Below are 22,858 nucleotides of genomic sequence, written 5' to 3'. Positions count from 1 at the left end.
TACGACCCATGTAAGCAGCGTCTGATAAGAAACAATATGCATTTCTTTTTAATATTAAAAATAAATGGAGTGTGTCTTCACATTATGAGAATTTTTTTTTAGCCTTATATCCTTTATAAGTCCAAACAAAGCTAGAGGCCCCTTTAGCCCATGGAGGGTTCTCTCAAAACTCTGAGAGAAAACTGGAAATTAGTCCACTGGTGGGCACTATGGGCTGTGACTGTTTTTCTGTTAAGAAGTGATCTTTTTTGGTAGATGCCACCATTACCCACCTTGACTGCTGGCAGGGTTCATCACCCCTGCTGGTAAACTAGCAGCCTCTCAGATCGCAGAGGGGAGGACCTGAGCCCTCAGCTCACTTTGTTACACACCTGTCTAGCAGCTCTTCAATGACCCTACCCTTTGGCTTTGATTTGTCTTGCTGACTTGTTTGGCTGGCTGTTTTTAGGGTGGGGGGCGTAATTGAATTCTAATGCCTTTACGAAGAATATGAAATTTCCTATTCACCTCAGACTCCACCATTCCTTATTTCCTTCTTACCTTACATATACATAAATAAGTGGAACATTGAAGTGTTTCTTCCCAACTTGACCTGATATCACCATAGCTACATCTAGAATCAGCTTTAAAAATGGACCTTCTCTTGATATAAAAAGTAAAATTAACTTGAGGTTCACTGGGCATCCCTTTAGGGATGTATCTGTGAGTGTAAATATAAATTGAGGTCAATTCCCTTGGTCAGTGGTATATTCTGGTTAGCTACGTGTGTGTGATCTATAGAAAGCATAGCAATTATCTAAATTGTTATTATATTCTGAAATTCAAATCATTCTGGTAGTTTTTTTTTTTCCTTTATATCTCCATGTACCAAATGGAATATTTGGAGCTAACTACCTAGATAATTTAGTTGAAACAAAAATTCTTTTGTTCTTATGTTCATCTTGGGTAAGGGGTGATTTTGTCTGACTTACACATCCAAGTTGCCTCATTATTGAATTTTGCTCTGTGTAGACAAACTCAAGTAACTCTAGGTTTATATGACATGTCAGTTTCTAACTTTCCTTCCTTAATAGTGCAAAACAGCCAAGTTATGGTTGTTGGGGGAACCATAACTTCGGATTCCCTGACATTTTCATCACTTGGAAAACCTGGTAAACATGCTGTTATCATCTGATGCTGCTGAGGTGAGCCCGACAGGGTTTAAAGGGGGCAGCGACCTCCTTCACTGTTAGCATCAGCCCACGCTCATGATTTGCAGTGCCTTGTTTTCTGAGTGATCAAACAAAACTACCGAGAACACAGTGATGGCATGCCCTCCTTTTTTGTTTTGGATTTGATGTAGGAAGAACAAGTTATAAGAAATAACAGATTATGAATTGTAGATTATAATAACTTAGCTGTGATTAAGTTTATAAAGGGTGGTATGTTCTAACTCCTGTTCCTTTATATTATTTATAAATGTCTGTTTTCTTTCACAATGACAGTTGGAAAAGAGGCCTCTATGTGACTCCTCAAGGATCCACTAACTGACTTATCTTTAAATGAAAGTATTCAAAATTAAATATTCATCTTATTTTCAAAGAACAGTTGGACTCGAGTGTTTTAAAATTAAATTCTTTGGCTAAATATACTGCAAAGTCTAAGTTTCTATTTTACTGACATAGTTTCTAATTTTTTGAAACCTTCCAAAATGAAATGTTTCAAGCCCTAAAAGAGGGTGCCGGTTCTAGGGGATAATATTCTAAAGAATGTACTTTTCATTCCCCTCCTTCACAATAAGATCAAGTGTACATAGCTGACAGGTCCTGCTTTGCTAATATGGAAAGATTGGGCCGGTTGCATGGCACCTGTTTCTGTAGTGTAAGTGTATATTTAAGCTGTAGCTGTTAAGTAAAAGTTAACTTTGTACACACAGAGGGTGAGAGGAAGGAAGACTCTTCTCCCATGCATACTAACATGAGGTAGAGCCCATTATTTTCTTTGTTAATATCAAAATGTGAGTCCATGTTGACTCTCAGAATGAGAGCCGACTTCTGTGAGTATTGGTGTGCAATCTCATAGCAAGGTACCTGATTCAAAATGAGCAACTATGTGTCTCTTTCACATTGACATTACAGTACTAGACTCAGGGTGCATTTCCCATTGAGATTTTTTTTTTCATTGTTCTAAATTTACCTCAAGCTATCTTTTTCCAAGTGCCATCATATGAAACCTTTCCTCATGAAAAATGAGCCTCCAAATGCGGAAGAATGCATTTCCTCCTAGGAATTTTTTCCCCTAATATTTGATTCAAAACAAAAAAATTCTGGTTTCTTTGCATTTCCTTCTAACATGATGGCATAATACAACAAAGCCAGAAATTACAGTATAATTATTTTAGGTGTGGCATTCTGTAGCATAAATATAGATGGGCTCTTGAGATGAGAGCTGCAACTTGCCTTCACAACCTAGAAAGTACCATATTATGAAAACTTCCAAGGGTGATAAGCATTACTCTTCAATATCAAAAGAAGAAATCTTCAGTAGCATTTTTAGAAACAGCACATAAGTGGTTTAAAGAAAAGGTAGATACCATCATTGAGATACTCAAATAACTGCAGATTTCAGCAGTAGAAACGGTGTCGCATTTTCATTGGTTTACTTGTTCATCCCCACAAAGGATTTGGGGATGTAAAGAACAGCCGGCTGGCTTCTATAATCCCCCACGTGTGATGCCGCACTCGAGCATCCGTTGGCTTGTGGCAGATATGAAGAGAGTTAGTGGGAGAAGCGGCTGAATAGCTTGCATTTTCAGAAGCATGATTTATACTGGTGACAATATTGACACATGAATTCTGTTAGGACATCAATAATGTTGACACATTTTTAATTCTGATGAAAACAACCTGAGGCATTCTGTGGCTGCACTGAAGAATTTTATTGGTTACAAGAACACATCAGACCCTTTCAAGATACAAGCCTCCACACGTTTTGCCATGGAATAGTTCTTCCCACTAGACACATGTCTCCACTGGACAGTATGGTGCTTGTCATCAACACCTAACCCAAATGTTACCTCCTCTGTGAAGACGTCCTGACTGGGTAAGGTTAGATTAGATGTTCTCTCTGACGCACGTTTGAGGAGAAAGGAATCGATGAACACATTTTTAGGGGTTTCATTTAAAAATATATTTGTGTACAGCATACGTACTCCAGGAGAACAGATATGACATTTGTTACAATGGTTAGCACCTAGGACGTTGTGAGTGTTCAATAAATACTCCTGAATGAATGAACAGATGAATGAATAAACGAAATGATGTACCAAACAAGAGAGAGCAGTATAATGTGTAAAAGAAACATCTTGCCAAAGTTTCTGTAGGGCTTATTTCTCTATTGGACAGATAGGTTTTTGTGACACTAATCTACCAAATTATATATGACCTGAAAGTTATGAGACCGAATGCCTTAGTAACTATGAAATATCCATTCGTTCACTTAGGCAATTTTCTACTCTGTAAATAAACAGATTCCTGGGGTCATAAAAGCTTCAGCATTTGAACAGAACCTAACCTTCTAATTCACTTGAGTAATAACAACTGAACCTTGAAATGAGTACTGTTCCATAAATAAGTTTTTAATATAAATTATCTTTTACAAGGAAAAATACCGTAGTCATTTGTACAACACAACAAGGTTTTCTATTTTCTGTTTTCTTTGGTGAAGGGAGGGACTTGAGGATGATCTCAAACAAATTAGTGATTTACAGAATAACTATTGGGTTTTTTTTTTAATTTTTTGATGTTCATTTATTTTTTGAGAGAGACAAGAGCATGAGTGGTGGAGGGGCAGAGAGAGAAGGAGACACAGAATCTGAAGCGGGCTCTAAGCTGTCAGCACAGAGCCAGACCCAGGGCTCGAACCCACAAACGATGAGATCTTGACCTGAGCTGAAGTTGGGCACTTAACCGACTGAGACATCCAGGCGCCCCTAGAGAATAACCATTGTAATAGCCCAGTCGTCCTAAGTTGACCCCAAACAGTTGGTTTTACTGGCTACAGATAGACTCTAAGTGTTCATTCACTTTGCAGATGTCAAAAGCTGTTTGCTACAGGGTTTCAAATGGTACATTTTTCAAGATATACCTAGAGAACACGATTAGTATTTGGAGAAGAAATTGGTTGATATGCATATGTTTTGCATGAGTATATGATGTCAATCCATCTAACATTTTTCTTTTATAAGTATTCTCTTATTAACGAAATGGCATATCGCGTGTGATGTTAATAATCAACACGTAGGTCCATCTAAAAAATAACACACCTTGAGTAGATGAAAAAATACCACTTTAAGCACACTAATATATACATTCTTTTTTGACACGAAGAGGTAAAATATAAACTGACCCACGTAGTTGTAAGTATCTATATTAACTAACATAAAGATTAGGTTTGGGATGCCAATGGAAACAGTGTATTTTAGTATTCCATGTAAGAGAATCCAAGATCTTATATCCTGAAAATTTTAACTTAACCGTGAAAGTTAAAGAAAATGCAAAAGACAAATGCATGAACTTCAAGTCAAATGCCTATTGATTTCTCAATTAAATAAAATAATAAATAGTGGAAAGAATTTAATATTAGAAATTGAGGAGAGTACAGCTTTCTCAGTCATCTTAACTAATGGTATAACCTCAGGCAAAGCCACTTAACTTCTCAGAGTCTTAGTTTTCTTACCTCAAAGATGGAGCGGTTTTTTTATTATTTGAGTTAGAGTCAGGTCTCACTCAAAAATTCTAAATATTGCTTTGCAAACAGGACTTTTCAGTTACATATATCTATATGGCCTCAATTTCTGCTGTGTAGATATAAAACATGTATTTGACCACACCTAAATTATAATGAAATAGCTTAAATTGTCACGTGACAAACTGAGACCCTACAGAATTTTTTACAATTTATCACTTATTCACCTGATGATATGAATTCCACTTGCAGAAAAGAATCACACAAATGGTATCCCTTTAAAGCCATAAAGATTACTAAATGAATAATAGCACAGACATGTGGGAGAAAAATTCGAATATTGTAGAAGGGAAGATTAGGCATCCAGCCTCTAGCTAAATTTGTTTTAAGCCATTTTATGAAGTAAAACACAATTAAAAGTATTTCACTCAGGGAGAGAGCTAATGAAGCCAAGGTCGCTGGTTCAATTCCCATGTGAGCCATTAGCTTTTGTTTCATGCTTTTGTCACAGACTTGCTACCCTCTTAACCCCAACTCACCATCCTTCAAATTCATACTGGTGGTTACACAGGAAATTTGGTGAGACGGTTTGGATACCTAAGCAAAAATCTATCCCCACTGCCAGAAAAATAACTCAAAGGTCAAGCCCCAGTCATATGACATCATCCAAGCATTGACAGATCAGATTATCCTTAAGATTATTATTGCTATTATTATCACCATCATTATTATGTTGGCAGCATAGCATCATGGCTAAAAGAGCAGGCTCTAGAATCAGACTGTCTAGGCTTGAATCTGCACTGTCTCACCAGCTTGACAAATTGGGCAAGTGATTTAACGCTTTGAGTTTTATTTTCCTCATTTTCAAAATAATTGTCATAATAGCACCTTATGCAGTAATTGTGAGGTAGAGAGTTAATGCATGTGGAAAATTCCTGAAACACATCGACTACTAAGTAAAGGTTATTATTATCTTTCCAATTGTCTTGGTCCAGTCAACTATTTGGCACTTGCTGAAAGCATTTGCATTAGTTTCCCGGGGTTGCCAGAAACAGACTGGGTGGCATAAAACAACAGAAATTTATTCTCTCACATTTCTGGAAGCTAAGAATCTAAACTCAAGGTGTTGTCAGAGCTATGCTCCCTCCAGTCTCTGAGGAAAAATTGTTCCTCACTTTTTCCAACTTCTGGTCGTCCCAGTTGTTCCTTCGCTTGTGACCGTATAACTTTAATTTCTGCCCCCATCTTCACATGGCCTTCTTCTCTCTGTGTGTCCCCCTATGTGTCTCCTTATCAAAAATTTCCTCTGTTTTCTCTTATAAAGACATCAGTCCATTGAATTTAGGGCTTCCCAAATCTAGTAAGACCTCAACTTGATTACATCTGCAAAAATCCTATTTCCACCTAAGTTCAGTTCACGGGTACCAGGGGTTAGGACTTAAACATATTTTGAGGGGGGACACAATTCAACACATTACAGCTTACACAGCAGAAAAAAAGGAAAGAAAAACATGAGGAGAAAGGGTAAAACAGACAAATGTAGAAATCTGATGCTAGTACTTATTTGGGGAAAACAGATAAACAGCTTCCAAGAAATCCCGAAGCCCTTTCCTGTCACTACAGCAGAGCAACACGTTCCATGTGGCTGAGGCAGAGCCTCATGTCTTTGGGCTGTGAGTGAGATGAGACAAACAGACCTCTACAAAGGTGGGAGCAAAATGCTGGGAGAATCCCGGCAGAGTTATTTTGCAGAATCCTGCAAATGGCGTCTACTCTTTGTCATGCCTGATAAGGTGTGACTCACGGAGACAGATTCCACAGGCCCCACATTGGATACAAGGCATCCTGGATGATGTGGGAAACCCAAATAAGGTGACGATGATCTGAAGCCAGCACTCGTCCTGAGTACTGGATGGCTCCGGGAATAGTTATGTGTCATGCAACACGTTTAAGCAAGTTTCCCGATCCAAGCTATTGTCCAGACAGGGTCTATAAATAACATATGACTGTGTCTAGAAATAACATCTTCCTATCTGGGCAGTTGTGAACCAAACAAAGAGAGCATGGTAGCCTTCTGCCTGTAAGAACCAAAAAGGATAAAGAATTGATGGCTTTACTCAATCATTGATTTCGTATATGACTTGGGAAACATTCATCATATGACATTTCCATACCCAGTACCCACTTTGCTCCCTCTGCAAAGCAATATTCAGCTTCCACTGTACTGACTCAAGGAAATATGTTCACACGATTGCAAAATACAGCTCACTATAGCAAAACTCTCCGCGGAAGAATGTTGTACACTTTGGTCACAGTTACGATTTAATTTAGGGGTTTATCTATCTTCCAATGAGATTATGGGGAGAAAGTATAGGTACAGGAAGGAAACAATGATGAGGGATTCTGATATTTGAAAATGGATGAGTTTCCCCAAAAGAAGAGCATAAAACTCTCTGGATCAAATTCAGATAGAAAGCTGGCAGGTTGCCAGATTTGTAATTGCATCTTGAATTGAGCTGTAATCCTTACCACTTCTGAAAACAATAAGAATGAGAAAATGATAAGCCGCATTTGTTTTAAACAGTGGGTATTTGCTTTAGCATTCCTAATAAAATATTTTTCCTGACACTCTGGTGAAGGCTCCAGAGTTACAAAAACAGTGATATGTCTTTGTGTAGGGAGGAAAAGGAAGATAATTCTGTTTTTTAGGGGAAACAGAAAATTGTGCATTTTGAAGGAAATCCTGTATTCTGTGAGGAAAAAGAAAACTGTGTGTTTTGTTTGCTGTAAAAGAGAAACTTATAATGACCTTTTAAAAAACAACCTTTTAGGTTTACAACGTACGAGTATAAGGTCTTTGTACACAACGGCGTGGGTTTTACACCAAGCCAACCAGCTACCGTGACGACATTAGCTGGTCTTCCAGAGAGGGGAGCCAATCTCACTGCAAGTGTTCTTAACCACACAGCCATAGACGTGACATGGGCTAAACCAAGTAAGTAAGCTTCTCATGCCTTTCTTTCCCCTCAATGTATTAGTACCAAAAATGAATTTAAAGTAGACATGTTAAACACACACACACACACAGCAAAAAGCCGAGATTTCTGCGCTGTTCTTCAGAGGCAGACTCTCTCTCCCTGCTTCTACATCCTTCCTGGGGCTTCTCTACCTCTTCCATTCCTTTTGGTCGGAAGTGTATTTTCTGTCAGACCAGCCAGTTGTATTGAAATGGCCACATATTAATTTAATACAGTGCAATATTGTGCACTTTCCTAAAAAAAAGCTCTGCCCTCCATCTTGTAACTCCTCACTTATTAGCAAGAACCACTGAGTAGCATTGTTGTAATGTGAGGGATTTTTCTGAGTGAATCATCTTCAACCCTGGTTGTAGGCACAATTCCAGCTTGGCACAGGAAAATGGAGCCTGGATGTCATCACTGGACTTGCTTCAATAATGCAGGGGATTCACCCTGGCCCCATTCAGAACATACCTTTATGGGCAGTTAAAACAGCTCACAGATGGATCTAATCTGCTCGGCCACTTTTTAGAAACCACAATAGGGGCGCCTGGGTGGCGCAGTCGGTTAAGCGTCCGACTTCAGCCAGGTCACGATCTCGCGGTCCGTGAGTTCGAGCCCCGCGTCAGGCTCTGGGCTGATGGCTCAGAGCCTGGAGCCTGTTTCCGATTCTGTGTCTCCCTCTCTCTCTGCCCCTCCCCCGTTCATGTTCTGTCTCTCTCTGTCCCAAAAAAAAATAAATAAATGTTGGAAAAAAAAAATTTAGAAACCACAATAGCTGAAGTTCCATTTCTAGTTGGCCAATAGAGTAGCATTTAACAGTGAACCTGTTCATTTGTAGTGATCCATTATCATAATCCGAAAATAACAACACGTGGGGTGCCTGGGTGGCTCAGTTAAGAGTTCGACTTCTGCTGGGTCATGATCTCGCGGTCCATGAGTTCCAGCTTGCTTCAGATTCTGTGCCTCCCTCTCTCTGTGGCCCTCCCCCCCCCCCTCTCTCTCTCTTTCTCAAAAATAAATAAACATTAAAAAATATTAAAAAACAGAAAACAACCCTGTTTATCATGGAAATATGTATTGTAACCATTCTTCTAAGTATCAGTAGTACCAAATATTGAGAAATACCTGATTTAGAAATCCCCAGTTAAAATGTTTCTCTTATGAAAGAAAACTGTACCTGCCAGGGTAATCACCTACTATTACATAGAAAGATACAAGTCTACTCCTGGTTGGTGAGTAGCAACCACGTGATTTTGACTCAACTTTTGAGTTTTGTTACAGCCTAAGACATGCTTCCTGTACCACTGAGAACATCTGAGTGAATTTGCTTTCATGTTGCATCAGTTGCGAATTAAAACCAGTATTAGGCGACATTAATTGTAAATTAAAATCTGTACTGGTTGTGTTGATCTCCGTTGCCGCTAAGTAACCCTAGGGTTTTTATAAAGTTGCAGGTTTCTAATAATCAGTGTCACCTCTTTTGGGATCTCTTAAACCATTTGAATGGAAGAACGGAAGTTAATTGATGCTTATGATTACCCTCTGAGACACCTCTGGGAAAAATATGAAGTTTTTATCTGGAGATGGATTGTTATGTATAATATATTTTCACTCATCTCCCTCTTCCTCTACTTTACCCACACCACCTGATTCATCTTAAGAGCCTGCTCATAAAGGTGGATGTCCTGCCCCTCATCTGACATTTGAATACTGCTGTTAAGATCCAGCTGCTGAATTTTCGCCAATATAGGTCCTTTACGTTATAATTGGAAGCCCGAAGTAAGCATGCTTATAAAAACTGACAAACCTAATGGATCTGCAGCAGCTCACTGAAGTTTCATTACCTTGGTAATCCGAACCTCTGACCTTCGGGATGTAGGTAATGCAATCTGCCGTTATTTCCATTCATACCTTAGAAATATTTCAGATAACTATTTGTGAGCACAAAGGTTAACTCTCAGAAGAGGGTCAGCTCTTCGAAAGCTTGTTGCGTTATCATTTTCTTCCTCTGTGCAACCTGCTCGCCTAAGTAAATTAACTGCTCACTCCTCGGTGATAGGGCCACCTAGTTTTTGTAATTTAAATGCAAGTTGTTTTCTTGATTTGCAGGATACATTCGGCACATTGTTTAATATGCTACAAGGCAGGAAACTATGGGTTGAAAGTCAGCTGGATAAATTTATAAATATTACTTATTAAAAATTGTCTTTCACAAAAACATAAAGTGTATTTTAAAAAAACATATTCTTTCTAAACTATCACCTCCATATGTACACACCATTTTGGTACCTGTATATTTCTGCTAAATTTTTACTAACCACAGATGAACAGGAATGTTATTGAACATTCCAGAAGCACCCATTTTAAACTTTTGCATCTCGGGGTGCCTGGGTGGCTCAGTTGGTTAAGCGTCCAATTTCGGCTCAGGTCATGATCTCATAGTTCCTGAGTTTGAGCCCCGCATCGAGCTCTGTGCTGAGCTCAGAGCCTGAAGCCTGCTTCAGATTCTGTCTCCTGTTTTCTCTCCCCCTCCCCCTCCTCTGGGAGCTCACCCTCCGTCTCTGTGTCTCTCTCAAAAATAAACAAACATTGAAAACAATTTTTTAAACTTTTGCATCGCTACGTGATATCGTGTGAGGTACACGCACCCCCACATTTCTTCAATTCAGTTTTAGGGTACATGTTGCAAACTGACAGCACATAGGCCACATTTACTCCCCCCTCCCCCCTACACTGTTTTGTCTGTAGTATTTTTAAAAAAATAACAATCAGAAGGTCTCACCTAATGATGATGATTTGAGGATTCGTTTGAAAAATCAATTGATTGTGTGAAACTATTCCTGCATTGCTGGAGGAATTATACCAATTGTCACTGACTAATGCCTTCTGCTTCAGACAGGTCACATGCTTTCTGTCTTCCTCGTCCCCATAGGGATAGGAGGTTCTTATCCCTGTTAGATATAATAAAAGAAAATATTTCAGCCTAAATGAAATACCATGAAGATAAATTATATTAGTGAAAAAAATCATATTTTTATAAAAAGAGATACAAAAACACCTTCAGTTAAATTATACATGCCATTCTCAGAAAGGCCCTATGAGATAGAAACTGGAACTTTGTAATTCACTCAACATTATAGTTAGTAAGCAGTCTTCCCAAACTCAAACTAATCAATTTTCAGCTATTTCTCATGCATTTTGCCTCAATGGTTATGAACATTTGCTGAGTGATTTATTAAGATCCTCCACACTTTGACTCTAAAATAAACAGACAAATAAGAAAATGCCCATGAGGGGATGCAGTGGAAAGGCAGCACGTCTCCTGAGGTCACCTCACTAACAAGGTCACCCATGGCCAGAATAGACCAAGAAGGCACTGGAGGTAGTGAGAGAGGAAGGGACTGAAAAAGAGGAATGAAAAATCATCCAAATGCTGTTCATCTTACCATCCATCAAAAGCTCACCCCAACCTCCGGATGTTCACATCTTGTACCACATCTCCCTCCCTTTCCATCTCTCTCCTTCCTCTTTTTCACCTGCCCTCTCCTCTTTCTCCTTTTCTCTTCTACCTTTCTATGTCTTTCCTTTCCTTCCTTTTTCTTCCACAGACATTTATTTAGGACTTCTTTCTGTCCTGGGCACTGGTAGTACAGTGATGGCTGACATTACTCCTGCATTACAATATCTCAGTAAACTCTCTGGAAATTTCACAAAGTATGAAGGTGTCACCATTAAGAGAGTAAGTTTAAATCCACAAGAAAGGCATCTTCATCATCTTGATCTCTTAGTCAGAAGCCACCAAATTTTGAAGAATTTAGACTGTCCTAAATTTAGAAGAGTTTCTGACTTTGTCTGAATTTATCTTGTTCGAATGGCAATACATATTAATAATTTCCAATGTCAGCCCTTTTTTTGTTGGTTTATTTATTTATTTTGAGAGAAAGAGAGAGCATGAGGAGGGGAGGGGTAGAGAGGGACGGAGGGAATCCCAAAAGGCTCCACCCTGTCAGTGCAAAGCCCCATGAGGGGCCCCATCTCATGAACCTTGAGATCATGATCTGAGCCTAAACCAAAGATGAATGCTTAACTGACTGGGCCACCCAGGTGCCCCTGATGTCAACTCCTTTAAAAAGCATCCACCATTGTTGGTGCACCTTGTTCCTTACTCTTCCTTCTTCACTACAGTTATCAAAGCAAATAGGCTGTGTTTGCCTTTTCCGTGGGCTGCCCTCTTGTTCACTTGTGTGCCTGTTGTAACCTGACCTTCTTCCCTTATACTTTACTGACATGGTGCTCTTGAAGTCCTCACCTCATGATCCCATCCAAAGTTCTCTTCTCTATGCCATCCCATTGTGTTTCTCTGCCTGTCAATCTAGAGACTACACTTAACCAGCCTTGGAGTTGGTTGTGGCCATGTGCCTGTGTTTATGCCAATAAAATGTGAAAAGAAATTTGTGTGTCATTCTGTGTCATAGTCACAAAACATTGGGCAGATCCCTATCTGTTCTTTCTTCATGATTTCCCTGAACTGGAATGTAGACATGGCAATGTTCGCAGTTTGCAACTCAGCAGGCATGGACATAAGACATCCAAAGCCCCATAAGAGAAAGAACTTGGATTGTTGAAATGGAACACAATCTGATTCACTCACCTTGGGGCTATTATGTGAGTTATAAATTAACATCTATTTTATTTAAATCACTTTATTGGTGAGCTTCTTGGTTACCTCAGCTTTGGTAACTATCTCAGTCTGTGTTTGCTCATATCAATTCACTTAAGGAGCAGAAATTATCTATCCTGTTTTCATTGCCAAATGTAAAATGGTGAATAATTAACACATCTCATATACAATTTCCTTTAAATACAATTTGCTCTGGCAGGCTATTGATAGGAGCTAGGACATAATGAGAGATGAAAGTAGCTCATGAGGTTTCCAAAATGCAGTTATTTGTTTCTGATTGATGCTTCACCTAGATAGAAAGCACGAGATACCTTTTTGAGAAAAAGGAGGAACCTGGCTGGGATCACTGGCCAAGAGGATCTTCCCAACTCTTTATGTGAGCAGTTTTACCCTCAAGCAGAGTCCAAGTAAAGAATTTTCTCAAGAAGTAGTTTGATTAAAAAACAATTGTTTTTTATTAAGTAAACTTTACTGCCAACATACGGCTTGAACTCACAACCCAGAGATCAAGAGTCACACGCTCTACCAACTGAGCCAGCCAGGTGCCCTACAAGAAGTAGTTTTGATAATCTCGCATTTTCTAAGAAGTATTTATGTGATGACACAGAGCTCTGAACCATAGAACGTGGGAAATTGGACACTAATTTGAGAATCTATGAGCAAGACACTTCTATTATAATATAACCTTAATGGAATCCCACCAAATTTTTAAATTTGGACAAAATTACCTCCCAATGCACCTGCTAATGAGAAATGTGGCTGAAGAATTCAATGATAGACAAATTTGGACACCTATAGAATGGAGTGGTTTACTGTAATTGCCCTAGATCAGATCACAGACATTTTTGAAAAAGCCAGATAGTAAATACTTTAGGCTTTTCAGGCTACATGCAGTTTGTGTTGCAACTGCTCAACTTTGCCATTGTAGCGTTAAAGCATCAATAGACAACATTTAAACAAGCATGGCTGTGTGCCAGTAACAGTTTATTATGGACACTGAAATAACATTTTCATATAATTTTCACATGTCACAAAATACTATTCTTCTTTTGATTTCCCCCCCCAACCGTTTAAAAATGTAAAAACCATTTTTGGTTTGCAGGTTATATATAAACAGATTTGGCCTATAGGCCAGATTTTGCCCATAGACTATCATTGACTGACCATAGTTTAGATACTAAAAATCTAGAGGGTAATAATTGATATTAACAATAATCTTTAAAAAGAATCCAACAGCATTAAAGAGAATAAGTGCTTTTGCAAGAGGACTTTCAACTAGCCCACCTAACAGCTGCTTTAAAATTATTTAGGAATCTACTACAGAAGAGAGGTGATTGTTGTATATTTGAGAATCTGCTACAGCTAAGACCAATTTTTTTAAGCTTATTTATTTATTTTTAGAGAGGAAGAGAGAGCATGAACAGGGGCAGAGAGAGAGAAGGAGAGAGAGAATCCCAGGCAGGCTCGGTGCTGTCAGCACAGAGCCCAGTGCAGGGCTCGATCTCTTGAACTGTGAGATCGTGACCTGAGCCAAAACCAAGAGTCAGACACTTGATTGACTGAGCCACCTAAGACCTAGGTGGTGCCTAGGTGCCCCTAAGACCACATTTCTGATCAACCCATACAGATTACCACCCAAAATGGCATTTAATAACAAAAATTGTGTCCAGAGGTTATGACCTTCTTCTTCAGTTCACTGAGATTGACCTGATTGATATGCTACAGTTAGAGCAACACCTTTACTCAGATAAATTTATGTGTACTATAAAATATGGGTTGCACAAAATAGGATTAGAATATCTGAACAAATATAACCTCATGGGAAATCCTCATTTTTTCTTGCTTCAAACACAAGCTGGCGTGTGTACCTCCAAATCATGTAACTCTAACTCAGATATTCACACTTTAATTTATAAGTCTACCTAGTTGCCACAAAATCACTTAAAATTCAAGAAGTCTCAAGTGAATCAAATATCAAATCCTGCATCCCATAATTGCTACTGTGTTTTTTATTTTATGTAATGGGATTCACACAGAAACCAAAACCATAAATCTGAGCACTCTGAAGCTCTTCCTCATCCCTTCTAACCTCTCAGGAGCCACTTAAGGACCTTGACTCCTTCCATCTAGTAGGTCCACCATTCCTTGGGCCTTCCCAAGTCCTCTAGGTGGAAAAACTAAACACAATCAGAGATGGTCTGTTTCTCCAACAGTGGCACAAACTGGTCACATGACCTCACCCAGATGCAAGGAGCCCAGAAAATATATTCTGGCTATTTGACAAGAAGACAAAAACATGGGTGTTAGTGAATGCTAAATTTTATCCCCTATAATCAGTTCTAAAGTTAAATTGCTGTGTGTCCTATTAATGCTATTGATAGTTACTGCTATCTTTCCCTATTTTTCCATGATGTTCTATTTTATGTATGATACAGGATTCAGTGTACTGTTACTTTCCTTGCCCTTCTCACTTTCCATTTTTAATGTCTGATTTATAAATTATTATATAATTATTTTTTCATAATTATTTTCTCTAAATAGTTTCAATTTTCTTTATCAATTCCAAATTTTCTCCATCTTGAATTCTGGATTTTGAATTACCTTTTTGTCTTCTGGATAATATTATTGGGGAAATTTTATCATTAACGGTAAATAAATTCATTATTCTTAGGGTTTTTTTTTTTTTAATTTTTTTTGCCCTACATAAGGAAGTCTCTCTGTTGTATTTGCACATAGTGACTTGGATGTGTATGAAATTCTTGGATCAAAATATTTTTCCTCAAAACTTGATGAAATTGCTATACTGTCTTCAAACATTTGATGTTCCAGATGAGAAGCTAAACCTTATCTGATTTTTTTCTCCTTTGTAGATGATCTTTTATTTTATTTTATTTATTTATTTTAAACTTTATTTATTTACCTGAGAGAGAGAGGAGAGGGAGCACAAGCCAGGAAGGGGCAGAGAGGGAAGGAGAGAGAGAATCCTAAGCAGGATCCACAGGGTCAGTGCAGAACCCAACACAGGGCTTGATCTCATGACCTGTGGGATCATGAACTGAGCTGCAATCAACAGTCAGATGCTGAACTGACTGAGCCACCCATGCCCCCCTGTAGATAATCTCTCAATTTTTAGTTTACCTTTGAAATGTTATAGTGTTCCATTAAATGTCTGTGTTTGGCTATATTTCCATTATTTTGATCAAAACTGCATTAATCTATTCAATTTATGGACATAAGCCTTTTTGGGGGGTATGGTTTCATGAGGTATTTTATGTCCATGATTATTTATTCCATGTATTTGTCAAGTTGATTAGGTATTTTTGTTCTCTGCCCTCAATATCTGTAATTCTGACTTTCACTGATTTCTTCTCAGTTGTTTTCCTCTTTATTCTTTCCAACTGTGCATTTTTAACTCCTCTCTTTTCTACTTGCCATGCAGATTCAGCCATTGCTTTTTATGTTTCCTTGCTTTCTTATTTAAGCAAGATGACTTAACATCTCTGTCTTCATGTCTGGCTTTTCATGATTACGTACACGTTTCCTAGAGGCTTCTTTTCCAGAAAGGCATCTCCCTTTTGTTATTTTTAAGAACCCAAAGCAAATGTTTTGTAAAACTTTCATTCTCAGAGAAGTAATACACACACAAATCTGCTTTTGAAAGTTCTAGACAGTGTTTTCCTATCTTATACCGTGAAGAAGCCTTGTAACTTAATATTTTTCTTTTAAAAAAGGGAACTGTATTCAGGCTTAGCTTTTACCAATACACAAGGAGGGTGAGATTTACTTGGCTCCTCATTCCAGCTATTTCTGTTCTAATAGCATTCCTCTCTCAGAGGTAGACTCAAGGTCAGCAGCCTTTAATTTTGTGCTGGCCTATTGAACTGAGGATGTATCTTCTATTTCCTAGACAGTCCAGTGACTTGAGAAGAACCCACTGAAGTTTAAAAACACGTTTGAACAATGAAAACACATACTCTTATGTGTGTATGCCTGCAAGAACTTCTCATCAGATGACTAGGATATGAAAATATAATATGTTCCTATAATTTTTCTGTGTTTTGGACTCTGTACTCTACTGTCTAAATGAATGAGGAAAAAGAAATGTTGAAGTAGATGTTGGTGAGAGGCAAGACAGTGCAGAAATCTGGCGCTTTTTGCCCAGAGATGCTGCCTGTTTCAGGTTATAGAGGTCTCTATATCATGGAATAAGACATAACCAATGGAACTGAATCACCATCTTTTCCTATAGTTGGGGGGACAATAGATTTTTTTCTATTTCAGATGGGTTGACATATGGTACATGGGTAAGAATGGGCATTTAATGGAATTTTATCCACATATTAACATACAGTCTTTGCTCATCTTGAACTTTCAGTGCTAGTTGCCATATTTTTGATGTATATACATAGGTACATTGATTGGAACTTGATGGAAAAGACATCAGGCACATGTAATAACCCAGGTAATACCCATTTATATTTGCAAGTTTGAAAGCACTGCATTAAATTGTATCTTTAGGGCTTGGATTTCTAACCAGAGTCCTCATTTAACGAACTAAAATTTTACAACATGTACATCAAATCCAGTGAATTTTCCATTATATCTCAACTGCTATAAATTAATGAGTAATGCAACTGTAAGCCAGTAGAAAATAATTATAATGAAAGAAGGAACTTTTGCACTCATAGCGCCAATGGCTTTGCTATACTTGACTAATATCATCTGGGAAAGTATTGATGGTTATGAACAACCAGTTCCTGCCAATACATAATAATGACCCCATTATTGAAGGTGCTTACATTTTGTGACATCAGAAAAAAACAAATCTTATCCTCAGAGTTTTCCAGATTCATTGCTAAAGATCTCTTACTATAAACTCCTTCACATATGCTAACATACCAAACCTTTTCAACTACTGCTTGAGCTAAAATCAAAGCAGTAATGTGCTCAGCATTCAGTCTTTATGCAAAACCCTCAAGATCTTAATGAAAAGCGGTCCTTAAAAGAAAGCCATATGTTCTCTAAAGCCATCTTGCGCTACATGGCCATGTATTATGATCTCACATATCAGAGACACTGTACTTAAATAATCATAAAGAGTAATGCCACATTTTCCTTTCAGTCCTTAGACTAGTGCTACTGAACTGTTTTGACACATACTTTTACATACAATTTCAGGCTCGTAAACCAACATTCTACCTCCAATTCTAACATGAACCAAGATAATAGTTTCTGCATAAGGTCTTTGAAAATAATACTGATGTAAGGAGAGCAGTATACTACTTATGCCAGTTCCTAAAAAATAATACTAATATAAGTAGAACATTGTACTACTTATACTATTTCCTACCTAAGAAAATATGGCTTTTTTAATGTTTATTTATTTCTTTTGAGAGAGAGAGAGAGAGAGAGAGAGTGGGGGAGGGGCAGGTAGAGAGGGAGAGAAAGAATTTCAAGCAGGCTTTGTCAGCACAGAGCCCAACCTGGAGCTCCATCCAGTGAACTGCAAAATCATGACCTGACCCAAAATCAAGAGTTGCATGCTCAACCAACTGAGCCACCCAGGTACCCCCAAAATATGACTGTTTTATGTCTTCTTTTTAAAGCATCATTGTAAAAAGGTAATGAGAAACAGAGCTTAGGCCAAAGAAGTTGAAATCGGGTGAAAGAGGAAAAAGAAAAGAGTAGCCTGGTTTTTGAAAGGATGACGGTTGAGGAATTGATGAGTTATATTTGTCAGACAGTAAGTGATTGATTTTGACATCTTTTCAGCATTTGTCTACATCATAGAAACACAATGAAGTAGGAGAAAAGAATAAGAACCTTGATAAAATTCAAATATCATCCTGGGATCCTACTGAGCAAATCCTTAAGGAGAGCGTGCTGTATCACTCTGTTACATCAAGAGTGTATATAATAGGATATCAGTCCAATGTTCTTTTAGGTATCATTTAGCACATTTTGTTAGCAATTTTTAAAAATGCCTCAAGTTCTAGGATATGTGTGACGATATGCCTTTAATTGTATTAGCATAGACTTCTCTCAAGGATGATATTACTTAGAAACAGAAGTTGTTCCATGTATTGAATATTTTATTTTACTCTTAGTTTCCTTTTGTAAGTGTTACATTGCAGTTTTGAAAATTAGTTGAATAACTATAAGTAACATAATTAAAATATTTAAAGGAAATTTAAAATTTTATTTTCCTATAAGGATAAGTATCTATGCAATTAATTACGGGATGAGGGGGGAAAAATTAACTTCGTTAAAAAAAAAGAAACCAGCACCACCAAAAAGAGGTTTCCATGAGCTTTCCATTGTCCCCTTCTAGAAATAGCTAAAGATAAAATTTATTTTCTATCTTTTCCCCTGAGAACCTTTCAGATCAGCCACATTTACAGTATCCTGCATTTATTGTCAACAGCTTTTCAAGACCTACAAGGTGATGTTGAATATTATACACTTTTTTGGAGTTCTGCTACCTCAAATGAATCTCTAAAAATCCTCCCAGATGTAAACTCTCATGTCATCGGCCACTTAAATCCAAACACAGAGTATCGGATTTTTATCTCTGTCTTCAATGGAGTCCACAGCATCAGTGGTGATGTATTGTGTGCAACCACTTTCGATGGGGGTGAGTCCAGACTTCAAGGGACCCTTGGCTTCAGAGATGCAAATGAAATTGATTGATTCTTGCTGAGGTTGAGATCAGTCATCCCTCCATTATAAAATTTCCGGTGTTGGAGGGAAGGGGGTTGGGGCTAAAACGCTTAAGTGCTCGCTGTCGTCAAGTGGCAGATCAATACGTGGTCCCTTAGAGACAGTAGCACAAGGCTCTAATAATGGGATATTAGCCCAGTTTGTTCCTGTTCTTTTCAGTGTATGCTTAGTTTGGAGCTGAGTTCACATCAATAAATGGTGACATTTAGAAACATTTTGTTCTAAAGATTTGCTCTTAGAAGCAGTATGCTTTTCAAAACGACAGCCAAACACAGTGAGGGCTCTCCCTGAGTCACCAGAAATGGTAGGTGGAGGTTCAGCCACTGAGAAAAATTGCCTCTGACTCATTTCTAAGCCAGTTAGCAAGGGGGAGGAAGCAAGGGAAGCAACTTGTGAATCTGAAATGTGTTTGGAATGGTCTTTCTAATCTTTTTGGCTTTATAAAGTCTCATTATAAACATTATAATATCATTACCTCCCAAGCAAGTGTTCCAGGTCATTAGCAGAGCACTTTAAGTGTGGAACCCATTTCCCTTTGTGGTGCCAAAGGTCGACACCTTTTGTTTATAAAATAGAATGGATCACAAGGACAATTTTTCAACTAGTTAAGATGGGTTCTTATGATAAAAATAGGTCTTTGCATAGTTATTTCTGACATGCTTGAATAATTGTGTAATTTAACGCCAAGCAAGATTTTTTTCCTAATGTTAGATTTCATCATTACCTATGGTAATCAACATTCAAAATCATTTACATAATGACAATATTGCATTATTGCTTCATATTGCTTGAGTTACAAGCTAGTAACATCAAATGATTTTTTTACGTTCCACCAGCCTCAGCCTCAATGTATTTGAGTTTTATTTTTTGCTTAAGGAGCAAATTTTCTTCCTTTTCCCTGGGAGGTATGGCGTGAAGGGATGGGAAAAGAGACAAATAATAGATATGTGTTGGTGGTGCAGATGGGTGAATAATTTATCATCATATCCCACTGGTCACATAGTATTGAAGATTAGCACTATGCTGGTGGTATAAAGCATTTTACCACCAATTCTTATGGTTTCTGACTGAGAGTATAATAAGCCAATTTACAGAGGACTACAGACTGTGATAACTTCATCAGAGAAAAGCAGATAAGCAAGGAACCCTTTGCAAAAGCCTAAATACTAATCTGCATTTAGTTTAACAAGTGCTTTTTCAGAGACAGCTGGAGTTTATTCAGTTTCTTCCTTTAATTCTAGAGCCTCAGGGCATGCTTCCTCCAGAGGTTGTCATCATCAACAGTACATCTGTACGTGTCATCTGGACATCTCCTTCAAACCCAAATGGCGTTATCACTGAATATTCTGTCTATGTAAATAATAAGCTCTACAAGACTGGAATGAATGTGCCTGGGTCTTTCATTCTGAGAGACCTGTCTCCCTTCACAATCTATGACATTCAGGTTAGAACACTGTTTTTTGATGGCTAAGCTTATAGGTGTGTTAAATAAAACATTGCCAGGCTATGTCTCTAAGTGAATACCTTCCGTCTTGGTTACAGATTATTTATTTACTGGGGAAGGGGAGAGAAAAGAGGGAAATTGATTAGGATTAAATCTGTTTGCTGTGGGCAAACACATGAGTCTCAGGAGAGAAGGTAATGGTAATATGGAAAACGATGGTGAGGATATTCTTGCCGGCAAAATGAGGCAAATCACATATTTGCGGTAAATCTTGCTAAGCAGTTCACCTTTATCCTGATTCTTTTACTGATATCAAAATCAGAATCAACCTATGAATGTGGAGACATTCTTCTATTCCTATTTCTGCTATTTACTAATTTAATAACTTCAGGGAAGCCACATAACCTGTTTGGTGTCAGTTATCTTTTTTATAAGGGCAGCGGACTTGGTGACTTAAAACATTCTATCGACCTCTAGCATTCTGTGACTCTGAATGCGGCAAGAAAACATAAATGAATATATGGCAGACAAAATATATTAAAGGGTTTGACCTGAAGATGAAAGAAATTTATCTGTTGTCATCTACCAAATGTTTGTCGACCCTTGCCTATGTGAGAACAGTTATCCTTAAACTTTTTTGCCCTTGAACCTCTTTGATAATCTAATGATGTCAGTGCACCCTGCCCTAGAAAAACACCTATGTGCCTATATGACAAAAGTTAGTGTGCAGTTTCATATTGCATTGACCATCTGAGGCCCAACTCATAGACCTCTTTGAGATCTGCTGATCTTTAAAATAGAAAAAATATAGAGACAACTAAGGAATCTTCAACAAAGAACTTTCCCCCAAGGAATTGGAACTCATTACACTGCTGGGATATAAAAGATAACAAGGCCAAATGTGGAAATTAATGATAAAAACAGAAACTCAAAGTTTATAGAGAAGGGCTGTAATGTAGTAAAGTTTTAATTAATCTATGCTACTTCCAACATTTGTAAGAGCTTTGTAAATAATTTTCAAAAGATATTAAGCATGGAAATTTTCTTTGACCACAGAAACATTCACTGGCTTTGTCTAGTGAGTGCTACCTCTTTCATTTCCCATCCCCTTCTTTCCCTCACCTTGGAAGGGGAAACATACACAGTCATCTGGCTAGAGCCAATGCTTTACCACTCCCCGCCCCCCCACCCCCCGCTGCTAGGCCTAGGTTCCTAAGAAAACAAAATAAAAATAAAAGAAGAAAGGTATGCTGATTAGTTTTCATTACATTCCATGATTTCCATGAACTCACCTGAGTCATCTTAGAATGGAACACACACAGACTGATGTTTATGTTCACGGTTCTTAGAGTGAGTCTCTATGTGCATGTACATCATAGAAAATTAGAAAATAAAAACCACATTCAAAATAATTATACATGTAGCTTTGTGAACAATGTTGGCTTAGGAAGGTGACAGAGTATTTGCTGTATTATTCTTTTGGGGGGCGCTGATGGAGAAAGCTGGCTGAGTCCTCAAAAGGCAACTTATTTATTTGCTTTATCAGGACTCAGAATACAACCTAAGGTGAGATCAATAGGGGCTATGCATGCATGCACGTCCTCATCCAGCTTTCTGACTATGTAACAGTTGATGTGTAAGTGTTTCAGTCATGTTGTCCTATAAAAGGCTTCACTCATCCCTACTGGTTTGAGTCACTAGTGGCCTGAAAAGAATGCATTTTGATCAGATTTGGGACATCTAACAAAATAAGGAGACAAAATACCAAATTATAATCTAATATTTTAGTTGTGTTATTAGTGACTAAGATGTTCTTATTCTTGATAAACTATATTTTTGTGAAGCTCTCCACAGTCCAGGAATATTCCACTTGAAATAGTTGTTGCATCACTGGAAATTTGAGTAACAGATTACAATAATTTTTGTTCATGATGTCAAAGATGATTTGGGATTTTACTCCATTTAAAATATGCATCCAGGGGTACCTGGGTGGCTCGGTGGGTTAAACGTCTGATTTCAGCTCGGGTCATGATCTCGTAGTTCCTGGGTTCAAGCCCTGAGATGGACTCTGTGCTGGGAGTGCAGAGCCTGCTTGGGATTCTCTCTTTCCTTCTCTCTCTGCCCTTCCCCCACTCACATGCATGTGCATGCTCTCTCTCTCAAAGTAAATGAATAAATTTTGAAAATAAATAAGTAAATAAATAAATATACATGTATATACCAGTGTATGTGTATATATATACATATATGTATAAATATATACGTATA

General features: G+C 38.0%; 1 protein-coding gene across 1 annotated transcript in view; it reads left to right on the top strand.

Annotated features, from left to right (window-relative positions):
- Positions 1-22,858, top strand: part of USH2A (usherin) — a 735,906-nt gene that overhangs the window by 500,164 nt on the left and 212,884 nt on the right. The window contains exons 43-45 of the mRNA XM_047839579.1: positions 7,557-7,720; positions 18,851-19,060; positions 20,388-20,590. Of these exons, the coding sequence (XP_047695535.1) occupies positions 7,557-7,720; positions 18,851-19,060; positions 20,388-20,590 (577 nt within the window). The remainder of the gene's footprint in view (positions 1-7,556; positions 7,721-18,850; positions 19,061-20,387; positions 20,591-22,858) is intronic.

Source organism: Prionailurus viverrinus, chromosome F1 (genome assembly GCF_022837055.1).
Source record: "Prionailurus viverrinus isolate Anna chromosome F1, UM_Priviv_1.0, whole genome shotgun sequence".
Classification (NCBI taxonomy): Eukaryota; Metazoa; Chordata; class Mammalia; order Carnivora; family Felidae; genus Prionailurus; species Prionailurus viverrinus.
Note: the sequence above shows the minus strand (reverse complement) of the source record. Positions and strands in the feature narration are given on the sequence as shown.